At 43.4% G+C, this 14083-nt stretch overlaps 1 protein-coding gene across 4 annotated transcripts; it reads right to left on the reverse strand.

Moving 5' to 3' along the window:
- Nucleotides 1-933: 933 nt before the first annotated feature.
- Nucleotides 934-10485, reverse strand: LOC133949646 (C-type mannose receptor 2-like). 4 transcript variants are annotated; one of them, XM_062383583.1, is made up of 13 exons: nt 10394-10485; nt 9367-9572; nt 7599-7666; nt 7295-7392; nt 7091-7213; nt 6854-6965; nt 5924-5987; nt 5686-5726; nt 5284-5468; nt 2797-2880; nt 2329-2570; nt 1763-1867; nt 934-1463 (listed from the first exon to the last, which is right to left on the reverse strand). In XM_062383583.1, the coding sequence occupies exons 3-13, from the start codon at nt 7657-7659 to the stop codon at nt 1436-1438; spliced, it is 1143 nt and encodes a 380-aa protein (XP_062239567.1). In that variant the 5' UTR covers nt 7660-7666; nt 9367-9572; nt 10394-10485; the 3' UTR covers nt 934-1435. The 4 variants fall into 4 exon arrangements, with proteins under 4 accessions (XP_062239567.1, XP_062239563.1, XP_062239564.1 ...); XM_062383579.1 differs by having other exon boundaries at nt 7295-7395; XM_062383580.1 differs by having other exon boundaries at nt 7295-7395; nt 9367-9569; nt 10394-10480.
- Nucleotides 10486-14083: the final 3598 nt, after the last annotated feature.

The following is a 14083-nucleotide window of genomic DNA, read 5'->3' on the forward strand; positions in this document are numbered from 1 at the left end:
CGCGCCCGTACCCGCACCGAACCCGCAGAATCTTAACCATCCGCAAATAAAGTTACGTTTAAATTTCAACCAACCGATTAGAAACCGGAGGAAACACAAGAATCCGAGTGAGGTTAGAATCTACACGGCCGGATCAACCTTTTTCATGGCCCCTAGGGCAAAGAAATTATCATTGGACACCAAAGGGACCCCAGCACTTACTCAGTAATTACTTATTAGAAACCAGTAGAGATGTACGTGTGTGTTTGTGTGTGTGTACCGCACAAGGGCAGGACACGACAGGGGGGGGGAACCAGGGCGCAAGCCTTTATCCAATCAAAATTAACACCGCAATTAATTTACATAAGACATTTCAAAGAACTAATTGGAAACCAGTAGATACACATAAGAATCCAGCTAAGGTTAAGACTGTTTTAATCAACACGGCCGGATGATCTCTTTTCATGGCCCCTGGGGCAAAGATTTGGTGTTGGGGACCAAATTGACACCAGAACGTATTCTTATTGGAAACCAGTAGAGACTAGAGTGGTTCTTTTCAGGTAGTGTTAGGGTGTTTTTATTTTTCTGCCAAATCTCCAAATCAACCCTCACTGGGCCAGATCTGGAGAGAGAGACTGGAAAAGTTCATGTTGGAAAAGACCCAATAAATACTAAGCAGAATCCCCCCCCCCCCCCTAATTTTACCAGTTGTAGTGGTAGTAGTAGAAACAGTGATACCATACTATTGTAAGTAGTTTAATTAATCAGCAGTGGTGACAGCAGGACATTGATGAGAGTTGTATCAGTAGTACCCTGACAAATACTGCAGTAGTATTCTGCAGCTGTGCTCATGTTGAAAGGCGCAGGGTCCTAACTCAGCCTGTAGGCGGAGACAGAGACAGGTGTTTGTGAACGGCTGAGCTGTGACGTGAAGTGAACTCAAAGTAGCAGCTCTCGCTTTCACGTGTGTTTTATTTTGTTGTCATTGTTTTATTGTTCACAGTCAGTGTTCAGCAGTAACACATCATCGTGTCGCTCGTTCTGTAATAAACTACGTGGTTTCAGGAAGCCTGGTCTTTTACAGCTTCAGCTTCTGTCTGGATCTTAAAAACAGAAAACTCTGGAAATCATAAAACTACTGAAGTAAAGGTAGTGCAAACTTAGATAATATTAACCCCAGTTCCTTAATAAAGTTTGAATAAAGTTTTCAAATATTTTCTCGCAAATGTATCAAACAGACAAGACGGATTAAAAAGGAATTTTAAGCCCTAGAACCAAGTGTCATTTAAATCTTTGGACGATGCCCAATTTCTATATCTTAATAAATTAAAAAGAGAATAAATTACAAAAAAATAAGAAGTAAAAGCAGCGAATCAGGAAACGTTCACCAGCAGCTCAACCGGGAAAAACTAGTTGTGAGTCATCTTCAGCAGCTGCTCCGACCTGCTCCTCTTCATCAGCCTTCATTGTCAACGTCACAGTCTCTGCAGGAGAAACGCATGTTACTGTATATAAACCATCAGTGGCTATATATAAAGATGATCAGCGACTGTATATGAACACGATGAATGACTGTGCATAAAGACAATGAGTAAAATTTGAACAGATACATCCGTGTGATAAGAACTACGAAAAATTAAAGAAGTCCTCTTTGAGATGGATTTTTTTGTCTGGTCCATGTCCCGTCTGCTAACGTGGAGGACACAGACTTTATACTCTTTACTAGAGCTGTAATGTCGTCCATCTTTCTTCACAGTAATTGACGTGTCCAACGTGTTCTTACACAGCTCTGTAGAAGATCTTCTGGTTCATCATGTGCTCTCTGAAGATGTTGATCACTTTGAACACGTCCATCTTGTCCTGGTTCTCTTCTATCATCACTTTGAACCTGTCACACACAAAGACACAGTGGAAATATACACTTTTAAATCCTGCACTCAAGGTCGTTTCATCGTAATGCGTTAAATCTTAAAGCTCTCTGGAATTTGAAACATCCTCCCTGTGACTATAAAGTCTGATCAGGATCACAGGGATGCGTCTAATTCATTGGTTAAATGTGTAGGAGAAGGCAGAGAACCGTCGTTGTGACTTCACGTTGAGATGCTAAGTACATTTCTGCCACAAGGGGGCATGACACACATTCAGAGCTGCTGTAAACAATGTTACCTCCATAGCTTCGTGTTTTTACCAGATACATGTAAAGGAATCAAACATATTACCGCTTTGAAGTGTTCAACATCTTCGTCACTTTTTCAGGTAAATAATGGTTTAAAATTCTACTCTTACAAGTTTGTATTTCAATGTCTACGTTAATAAATGTACTTTCCTAATGTTCCAGTGAACATGTACCTGTTGGTCCAGATGACGTCCTTCAGACTGTCCCTCATCCACTTCCGATAGGAGGAGTTGACCTCAGGCATCAGCTGGTGACCAGGCTTGATCTGGAGTAGCAACTCCTCAGCCAGGAAGCTACGGAGCCAGGCCCGGGCGGACAGAGCCACCAGCCAATAGACCGGCTCCTCCAGAACCAGCGAGTGGAACGACTGGAGGGAGAACTGGAGCCACTGTGGGGGGAGTGGAGGAGGGAGGCTCTGGGGGAGGAGACAAGATAAATATATAGATGTTTACCTTCTGTTAATCGTGCTTCCTAACCTCACACGTTCGGTTTTCAACACAAACTTATCCATAAGTTGTCTTCTCATTTTAATCCTCAGCACTTTCCATCTCTATGTTTTATATAAATCAAGGATGAATCAATGAATTAAACATGCTCAGTGTTGGCCGCTGCACAGACTGGAGTCTGTCGGGGGTTCTCACCTGGTTCCTGCAGCTGTATTGTTTGAATGTGTCTCGCAGCAGTGAGTTCATGTCATTTGATTCCTGGTGACCCCCGATCAGTACCTGAGGGAAACCAGATAAGTTTAATAACAACCCCGTCAAACCAGTTCTGTGAAAAGGGCCTGTGGCACCATTGTCGTCCTTTCTTTTTCTATTACACCATCTGAAATATTAGCTTCTCTGTGTATGTGTCGGTGAAGAGGGCATTAGAACTGAAACTCTAAACAATAGAGCAGGAGGGGGGGCAAGAACAGTTTGGGTCAGATATAAGGCCTTCATACAAATTACTAATAATAACCTTTTCCTTCCTAGTGTTTAATCTTGAAATTGGCTAGAAATGTGTGTGCGTCACACCACTGGTCTGTCTCACACCTGTCTCTGTATAAAAGGTCTGAGTGACATTGGATCCTAATGTTTACACCAACAGAACATAAGCCAATAGAGCAGGAACATATTCTTTACTCAAGGCTAGTTTATACACACAACATAAAACTGTCACGGTAGGGAGAGCTGCCCCACAACTATCAGAGGAAGAGCGTGAGGGGAGTGGCTCCTGACCACTTCCTTATTCCAATCCCAAGGAGATGGACTACGCCTGCGCACCATCGAGGAAGAACCGAGGAAGACTTCCCCTCGCTATTGACCAATCCTGTTCTATCTACTGTTATGAAATATTACAGCTGCGACTGTTTGATGCGTTTTGATGTGACTCGTGTCTGTCCGGTGCTGCTGGAGTGCCGGGCAGTGTGTTGGGTGCCCATTGTTTTGCTGTTCATCCCTTTTCACTGCTTTCTAAACCGAGTTCGGCTCTTCTCATATTTAGGATAAACCAACACGCAACGACAGTAGATGTTGCCTGCCAGGTCACTAGAGTTTCACTGCTCTGATGTCATTGGTGCATGTGACATAAACTTTGATTGATTTGATTTGAAGGTTTCACTTTAAAAAAACAACAACTGCTGGGTGACTCAGGGTTTGGCTACAGACCAAACCCTGAGCAAACATTCCAATCACTGCAAAGATCTTTGACGAACATAAACAATCCTCCATTTGTAGTATTTATTATACTACAGTAGTATTTATTATACTACAAATCCATTGTAGTATTTATTATACTACAAATTGAGGATTGTTTATGTTCGTTGTCAGACTCACTTGTCTAGTCAGAATGTGAGTCTGAGACCGCTCCATTGGGCTGTGATTATGGGGCGTGTTTCAACCGAACCAGGAAATAACATTCCTCTTCGCTGCTTTGGATAGAACCACAACCAATCAGAGCAATGTAGTATGTGACGTATGTTAAGCGACGCATTGTGAGTTATTTACTAACGCTGAAGCGATGCTGAAGCACCGCGCTGCCTCAAGGCTGCCTCGCTCCGTGCAGCGATCGTTTCGGCGTCGAGTCTATTTTTTGCGCTTGACTCGAGTGTATCGCACCAGGAAACACACTGAAAAACGATCTTAAACTATATTGATGACATATTTTATATGATATAAATGATTAAATATGCATCCCATACTTTGAAGTCCCCTTCTGTTGTCCTGGAGTTTTAATTTGACCAATGACATTATTAAATGTCCCCCTCTGCCCATCCACTACAGCCACACAAGCAGTGATACAGATAAAAAGAGAGAGAGGGGGGGCTACGTTTTCTCCACATAGGCTTGAGTGGAGAATACGTAATTTACCCCCGACACCCGACATGTGACGGAGCAAACAGCGAAGTTCTTCAACATGGATGACATTAAATAAAAAATTGAAGTGGAGAAGTACAGTGAGTTGTATGATCCTCGGAACATGTTGTATAAAGACAACACCAAGGAGGACACATGTTGGGACGCTGTTGTTTAATGTTGGAGCAACAAGTAAGTTTATGCTTTTAATCTACTGGATCAACGGGTGATATTATTAGTGCTGCCCGGCGGTTCAGCGTCGCTTCAGTGTGAACAGCCAAGCGCCGGCGCGATAGGGATTAGCGCGGTGCTTTGGCGTCGCCTCCACGTTCTCTGTTCCTCTTTCAAAATGAATGTGCTGTTGATGTCTTCTAAAACAGACTCAATGGCAGCATCTACACATCTCAGCTCGCCAGCGGCAGGCATGTTGGTTGAAAACGAATTCAACCCAAGGGCACTTTGATGACGTGGTTGATTACGTTACCGTTGATCATCTGTCCATCATCGTAAATAGCCCGCCCTGACAATCTGATTGGCCCGGTCGGGCATAATTTCTCCCCAACGGAGCGACTCCAAATGTTGTGGGCGGGGCTAAGTTCGTCTGGCATCCAGGCTAAGTATTTATGACTCAAAGGACAAAAACTTTTGCACAATTCTGTTTATAAAAGTAGGCTTTTAAGAATAATAAAAAAACTAAGAAACGAACAAAAGACAAAAAGAAGACAAGGAAACATAACAAAGAATGAAAGACAGAAAGAAAAACAGGACAAGGTCTTTTAGGTGACCTCTGACCTCCAAAGTGCTGCTGACTCGGTGCATGTAGAGCGCCTCCTGCTGGATGTAGTTGGAGTAGCAGCGGTCCGGCATGTGACCGGACTGCAGCTTAGCAAGAAAGGAGGACGAGCGGAGAATCTCCTCCGGCAACACGCCGCTGCGACTCAACATGACGTCAAACAAACTGACACCGGGGACGATGCCTGGAGGAGACAGAAAAAATTCAGCCCCACCATCTGGTCACAGTTTTAATGTGAGGACCTAGAACATTCACATTTACAAACTAGAAGTACCACGTAGTCCTTCATCATCCACTGCATTTCCATCTACCTCCATTTTCAAATCACATTCAAAAGGCTGAAAACCAGTTTTGTGAGGCCACCCTGAATTGAAACTACTAAAACCAGGTGTGACTCTCACCTGACTTGACCTGCTTCGGTCTGATGGGCGAGTCGACAGAACTGGAGAAAAACAAAATCAGGATTACAAACAATAAACAATAATGCCCACACGTGAAAGTGAGTTGACTCAGTGTTCACACGACCTAAACTTTCTTATTTTCATGCATTTGCACGCCGGAGCCACCTGGAGGGGTAAAAAGTCCTTGTGTTCAGTCCGAGAATCACTTTAAGTTAAATATGTGAAAAAAGCAGCTCACCTGACTTGGGTGGAGCAGATGTAGAATCTGAGTTCTCCACAGGGGGCGCTGTGCAGGTCTCCACCTAAACACAAATGCCAGCAACTGTTTGTTGATGCCTGAAGCCTGAAACATGCTTCTGCGTTTTCACGGGCCCGTAAGCGCAAGAGCCCTTCCGGGTCCCTTACGTGCTTATGTATCCCTCCTTACGTGCTGACGGGTGTCGACCCCCTTTTCTAAAATTTACGGCAAAGCTCCGCAAGCTCACTCAGTCCGCAAGGATGTGATTGGTCTGCTCTACATCCCTTCTGGAGCTGCATTTCCGGTTTCATGCCCCATAATACCGGCAGAAATCACGGAAGATTTAGAAGCAACGAATATGGACCAAACAGAAGAGCACTTGGCAGAAGAGATCCGATAGTATGATCACTTGTATAACCTGTCACTGACTGGCGGATTTGACCGCCAGAAAAAGGCTACGAGGAGCCGCAGCGGCTATGTAAATAAACAATCGACGAAGAAGAAAGAAGGCGTCTCTAAGGTCGTCTTCGACAAAAAGCATTACTCCGCCTAGTGTTCTGGCGCGGAATGGCTTTTAAGACGCGCAACGGTTGGGGAAGCATGAATGAAAACGAGTCTTGCGCCACAGCGGCGTGAAAAGACGCAGACGCAGTCGCAGAAGCATGTTTCAGGCTTTAGTAGAACCGCCCCTATATTTGGTTAGCAGTCATTGGCTAAAATATTTTTTATCTGTCCCAAATTTTAAGTTTTATAGATTGTGGATTATTTAACAGTTATGATAAATTTGTATCTTGTTATTGATCATTATATTATTATGAAATAACTTTTATATTGTACTCAAGTCAATTATAGATATTATTAGATTACACATTTCACAATGATGCTACCTGCTGGTTTTATGGGAGAAAATATTAATATTTAATTTGTTACTTTTTGGATCCATTTCCAGGCAAACTCCGCCCTCCGTCATCTTCCCTGTCATCTGATTGGTCCAGCCGCTGATCCTGAAGGGGGCGCCTTCGCTCCAGAACCACGAGTTATCCTCCAAAGAGAGAAACAAGACGACTCAGGAGGATGTTTGTGATTTAAAGTCACGTCTTTTAAAGTAACGGGGGCTTGCACAAACACTACACAATTGACAACAAACTCTTGAAACTACACACACACCTGTTGTACACTAAATCCGCCCAACCAGACATGAGTGCTCGTGTTCGCTAACTTGAGTAGAAACTGCTTCTCCTCTGGTGTGTGAAGCGACACAAGGTGACCACCTGTCTGAGAGCATAAAGACTAACACAGACACACACACGCACTGTAAACCTTACAGTAGTTGAAACACGTTGAGAATAAAACATGTGACATCGTGTTTACGTTAGCACTGCTCCAGGAGCTCCACACAGGGAAGAAGGCGAAGCATCTCTGCCCGAACAGGAGCCATTGAGGTGGGCATGGAGAGACTGGATCCTCCCCTGCTGACACGACAAATCAAAAAACTCATTGGGAGACGATCAGGTGACAAACTGCTTCACTGCTTTGTTCCCCAACTGCCTGCACGTACAGCACTGAGGTGTGTTTACTGTTTAACCTTCTGTCCATCTGTTTTTTTAATCAGCTTTTCATGAATTGAATGATCGCGTCATTAAAAACCTGTTGAGTGAGAGTCCACATTTCAAACCTGCAGAGAAGGATTCAGTCAGGAGGACGGGGAAGAGGAGTAGAGCCAACACACAAACCATGGATAGTCTGAAACAAACACACACACAACACACACACACACACCACAAATACAGTGATAAGAAAAACTTGTCATGTTCAGATTATAACACAGATCAAACTGATATGGTTCTTATTAAACTCAGATGAAACAGAGGTTATAATACTTGGCCCTAAACACCTTAGAGATATTTTCTAAAGACATAGCTGCACTAGACGACATTGCCCCTTGCTTCCACTGAAACAGTCAGGAACTTGGGAGTGATCTTCCGTCCTGACTTTAATTTTGCCTTTGACCTTTAATTCTCTCTCAAAACAAACTTCTAGGACCGCCTTTTTCCACTTGCGCAATATCTCAAAAATCAGACACGCCTTTGTTACATCGAGACTGGACTATTGTGATTCATTATTATCAGGCTCCATCAGTAAGTCGTTAAAGACTCCTCAGCTTGTCCACAAGACCACAGCACGTCTCCTGACGAGAACCAAGAGAAGAGAGCACATTTCTCCAGGATTACCATCGCTACACTGGCTTCCAGTTACATCTAAAATAGAATTTAAAATTCTCCCCCTCACATTCAAGGCCCTTTATAATATGGCGCCATTTTACCTTAAAGAGCTGTTAGTGCCTAATCAACCCTCTAGAGCACTCCGCTCCCAGAATTCGGGCTGTTGTCCCCAAAGTCTCTAAAAGAAAGTTTCAGCCATCAAGCCCCTCTCCTGTGGAATCATCCCCCACTTTCAGTTCGGGAAGCAGACACCATCTGTACGTTTAAGAGTAGGCTTAAAACCTTCCTTTTTCACAAAGCTTATCCAGGCTTGTCTGAGACCTGCTCTTAGCTATGGTGCTATAGGTCTAGAAGGTCGAAAACATCATCTGGCGGTATGCAATAATTAGTGCGGCAGAACGTTGCTTGTCCTTTGTTCTAAAATAGGAAGCGTTTAGTTTAAAAAGGCATAGAGGTATTGATGTCTTATAAACTGAGAGGGCCACATGGTTTTCATAGTACTGCCATACAAACCAGTAGCCAGTCAGATTTACCTTGAGCCTCAGTGTACCCTCAAGTTCAGCCTGTATCATTGTATCACTGATGGTGCAAAGGGAAGTTTTGACACATGACACACGGAGCTTCTCTTTCCAGCTTCTCCTTCCTTTTCTCCATCCTTATCAAATCAAAATAATTCATATCTCATCAGTACATGTTACTGACTTGACCCCTTCCCCGGAGTCCCTCTGCCTTATCGCCCGCAGATCCAGGGCCGCAGCTGTGGCCACATCACCATGGATTACGATGACATCTATTGCACTTCTGTCCGTCCTGGGAGAGGGATGTGTCTCTCTGAGGTTTCTACATTATTTTAACCCTGTTAAAATGTTTTTTAGTAGTTTTTCCTTTCCCTTGTTGAGGGTTAATGACAAAGGATGTCTCACCATGTTAAAGCCCTATGAGACTAATTGTGATTTGTGAATATGGGCTATACAAATACAATTTGATTGATAACACAGAGCAGGCTGGAAAAGTATGTGAAAAATGAAAATGAACCTGTCCTTCATGTTTGAGCTGCCTCAACAGAGATTTAAGACAAATTATTTAACTTTCTTCTGATTATTTGTGTTGTTTCTTTGGTCCCTTTTTTTTATTCCCAGGATCTTTGTAAAATTAATTTAATTAGGTGGACTCTCATCATATTATTCAGCCTATATTATATTATATAAACATGTGGTTTACCTGCTATGACGTCAGAGTATCTTCAATGAAAAGAAAATACAGCGGTTTTCGTCCACGTCCTCAGGTCGGTGTGGAGCAGCAGCAGCTTGTTGATGTTTCACCAGGTCTCGGTCTCATCTGAGCTCCGTGCGAGTCACTGATCCTGGTTCACTTGTGGTGTCCACCAAGGAGATGTAAACAGGGCAGGACGGCCTCCCATTAGCCTGCTGGGCGAGGTCACAGATGCAGAGCTCAGGTTTCAGTAACCATTACATGATGTCACCTGATCAAGACCTTACAGCCAACCAAGGCCGGCCCTAGCAAATTTGGCGCTCTAGGCAAGCTTCACTCCTGCCCCCCCCCCCCCCCCCCCCCCCCCAAAAGTAACTTCGAGTAACTTCGTCGAAGTTACTTGGACACTGCTAGCATGTTCTGACAACACCAAGGAGGTACGTACCTCGATTAATGCCTCATTAGAATACAGCATGAATGCAGCAGCAATAACAACACGGAGCCTTCAGTTCCTCATCCAGACTGCATCTTATTCAAATTACACACAATTTCAAGTACAAGTATTTCTCTGAGTGAAACTGCATTTTAAGTGCATAAAAACATACATTCAATTATTATGGTGTCTATTTCCTCCAAACATCTTAATATACATTATCACTCATAAAGAAATATAAACATTTACAATATAGACCTATTGAACAAAAGCTTATAACTGGTCTTTATAAGGCACAATAACAATACATGACTTAATTACAGAGTCTGTGTGTGTCGGAGCTGAACTACACACTGTAAAGTAAACAATATACTATCGCGATCCGCCTGCAAGACGACGTGCAGGTAAAATAAACACCTATACAGGCGAATGTAGCCCCGCCCACCTAGTTCGCGAGTGTCTCCCCTCACTGTCCAGCGGAGTTTCTAAGTTATTACCAGTCTAAGTAGAAAATCAAAACAACATCAACACGTTTCAATGACACCCGTGGTGATCAAGCGAGGCTTTAGGAGCTAACGTAGGTGACTCTCACCCACTACTAACCTGTAGAATACAGGATGGAAGCAGCAGCAGTAAAGACACGGAGCATTCAGTTCTTCATCCAGACTGCACCTGACAGTGCAGGGTTCAACTGGTCCAGTGCCAAACGTTCCACTTGAGTGCTGCGGTCATTCACTGATTTCTCTAATGAAACTACTTAAATTACTTGGGCCATACCCCATATAGAAGGGGGCGCAAAAAACTCTGCCCAGCAAAAAAAAAAAAATATATATTTTGTCTTATTTTATTTTTTTGCTCGGCGCAGTTTTTGGCGCCCCCCTCTGAGTGGCGCCCTAGGCAATCGCCTATGTCGCCTGTAGGAAAGGCCGGCCCTGCAGCCAACCCATTTAATATTTAATATTCTTAAGGTTTCTTCTTTTAACTCGTGGTTATGATTGGTTTATAATGAGTCAAACTTTTTTTCCGCAGATTATGCCCTGAACCCCCCCCCCCTCCCTTACAATTGTTTAGATGACATACTTACTGATGTCTATCAGTGTGTTTGATTTGGTGCAGCTTGATAGAACTTAAGGTGTGCGGGGGGGGGGGGGGGGGGATCCTGGAGGGAGACGGCTACAGCTGGTCTACATCCTGTTAGTGTGTGTTTGTGTGTGTGTGTCAGTGTGTGAGTGTGTAGTCTTCTTAATCTCAAAGACCCCCCCCCCATGAGAAAAGAGGAGGCAGACTTTCCCCTCTGGAGTCTTCAGTGAACTATACAGTTTGAATAATCGTTAAAGAACGTCATTTAAACATCAACGAGCATGTTCATGAACACATGTTCAAACCCTAAATAACCTTATTGAAACATGATGGAGAGACAAGTGGAAATCTAGAAAATCTGAATTTGCAGCAACACGTCCAAAACAATGGGCTAAAACTTTTTATTTGTGAATATAATGTTTTTAAGTTTCATTTCTTACATTTGTTAAAACTTGTGGTCCTGGAGGAATATTTTCCGCAACCTGGCAACCTCAAACCTTTGAAGCATCCATAAATAATCCATTAATTATTGATAAAGCTGTTTTCTTACAGCCCGTGTTGAACTTATTTGTGATAGTGGACTTAGGGATGCGACCCCCCTCCCTCCACATCCTGGACCCAAACTGTCAGCCCCCCCCCCCTCACACACACACACACTCCCTCACAAGCTTCAAACCAACTTTAATTTCACCCTCACTGATCTCTGCTGGGATTCAGGGGTTGAAGCAAAGCTCAACCACACAAAAACTGAACTGCAGGACTGTAAAGACTGAAAAAGAGGAAGAGAAAGAGATTCTCTGGACGTCCTGACGGTCGCTGCTCCACGAGGTAGGGATGCTCACGGATAGATTTATCCGCACTCTCATCTGTTCCTGTGTAATATATCAGAATATATATATATATTATAATTATTAACAGACGTCTGATCATTGAGGATGTTCTGACTGCACAAGACAGCAGCAAGTGTCGTTAACTACGAGACAGGATTTAAAACAGCTTTTAATCTACTTATGTCGTTTACACAAATATATTCTTCGTCCCCTAAATTACAGACAAAGGACCAAACGTTTTCTGGAATATTTGAATTGTTATCAGTTAATCTTCTGTCAGGCGTGTTGGTTTATCCTAATTATGAGAAGATGAGCCGAACTCTGTTTGTTCAATCAAGTATTTATTTAGAAAGCAATGAAAGGTAACAATCAGCAAAGCAATGGGCATCCGACAAGTCGCATCAGAACACGAGACCCATCAGAACGCATCAAACAGCCGGCGCCTGTCTATTTCATAACAGTAGATCTTGGTTCTTCCTCCTCGAAAGTGCGCAGGCGTAGGCCATCCTCTTGGTATTGGAATAAGGAAGTGACAAGGAGCCACTCCCAAGGCCTTGACACATTTGATGGCATGTGGGCCAATGGTGTTTACAATTGGAGAAAAGATTATTGTGTTCTTGCTATATCAAAACAATATTCTGTTTGTACAGACATTCAAAACAATTTAACCAAAACAACGAAACACATTCTGGCGCTAACACATTCTAATTTCAAGATTAAACACTTGGAAGGAAAAGGTTATTTATTAATCATTTGTATAGAAGGCATTATACCTGGCTCAAACTGCTTCTATCTTTATTCATTTAGAGTTCAGTCAGACAGAGACTATAGGTTAAATATTGAAATCCTAAAACTTCCCTTTGTATTTGATTTGAATGTACACCACCGTGACAGTCAATACACCGGGGTTTAAAGTCAAATATTTGAATAACTCACATACAGAATGAAAACAATGACTGTTGACTTGACAGGCTGCAACCTGTCTGGTATATGTGCATGTGCAGGGTCATGCAAACACAATGTGCTGCACTGAAGACAGGGACTGGATCAAGTCCTGGATTTATAATCCTTCCTTAGAAGAGATCTGTGCATAATTGAAAATAAAAAATATATGTATAATAATTTGTATTTGTCTGCAGAGATGCCGTCTACCCTCCTCTGTTTGGGGGTGGGTGTGGTCTTATTCTCGCTGGCTCCACCCACCCTGTCGTTTTCCCGCGGGTCCAGCCGCACCTCTTGTCAAGAGATGATTCCAGGTCACATTCGTGCTCAACCACAGGACCTGTTCCACAGCTTCGTCACCCTGCGCACGTCAGCCTCCTCCTACCTGCCTGGACAATTAATCACAGGTAGTAATAAACAATTTTTTTTAAACCTAGCTCCTCCTCTCACTTTGATTAATATCTACTAACTTCCTCTAATTTATTGTCCGTTAACTCACAAATTAACACATTAAATTACTAAGTGCTGTCTGTGGTCCAATGTACTCATACATTAACTTTTAAGCCAACCTGATCCATAGACTGTGAATAAATATGGATGTCAAGACGGCTTCCAAAAGTGAAGCCAAATCATCTTATTGCCCCCTGGTGGCTGGCTACAGTATAGGTCATGCTGCATGTTCAGCACCTTAAACCCTTTTATCCCCTGGGCTCCTCATTTAACAGTAAATTGTAACAACACAACAACAACAACAACTTGTTTGATATCTCTTCGTTGTGTTTGTTCATATCCATACTCAGTAACTGTCCGAAGCTCTCGGGACTTCATGGGTTTCCTGCTCCAGGCCCGGAGCGTGGAGGGGTCCGGGGGCAGAGCTGGAGCTGGACCTGGAGTCGGGGTCCGGGCCAGAAGTGGAGTCGGAACAGGCGTCAGGTCCACAGGAGCCGGCCCGGTGGTGATGGGTGGCTCCTGGACGCTCACTCCTCCAGGAACTCACACCCTGCGCTGCCTCTCTGACGGCGACACCCTCACCCACTCTGATAAACAGCTGAAGAGAAACCTTTCGTTTGTGTGGAGAGCTCCTGATGCCCCCATGGGTGACATACGCTTCTAGTAAGTGTAGACTACAAATATCTGTGAAAGGAAATTTACAGAAACGTCTTCAGAATCCAAAGTCTAACGTCAATGAGTGATTATATATCTCCATAGCTTTTTCCACAATTATATAATTTGTATTTAACAACACTCAAAACTCTGTCATTCCAGCATCACAGTGGTGCAGTCGTACTTTGTATATTGGGCAGGTATTGAGTCTGCAGTGGTGCATGATGGGAGTCGCAGATCTGTGAGTGGGAGCAAAACCACAAAGCTTGATGGAGAAATTTCTGCACTGCAGGAATATGAAGTTGCTGCCCTGCCAGGTACGCAAACCTGTGTCATG

This window comes from Platichthys flesus, chromosome 24, assembly GCF_949316205.1.
Source record: "Platichthys flesus chromosome 24, fPlaFle2.1, whole genome shotgun sequence".
NCBI classification, from domain to species: Eukaryota; Metazoa; Chordata; class Actinopteri; order Pleuronectiformes; family Pleuronectidae; genus Platichthys; species Platichthys flesus.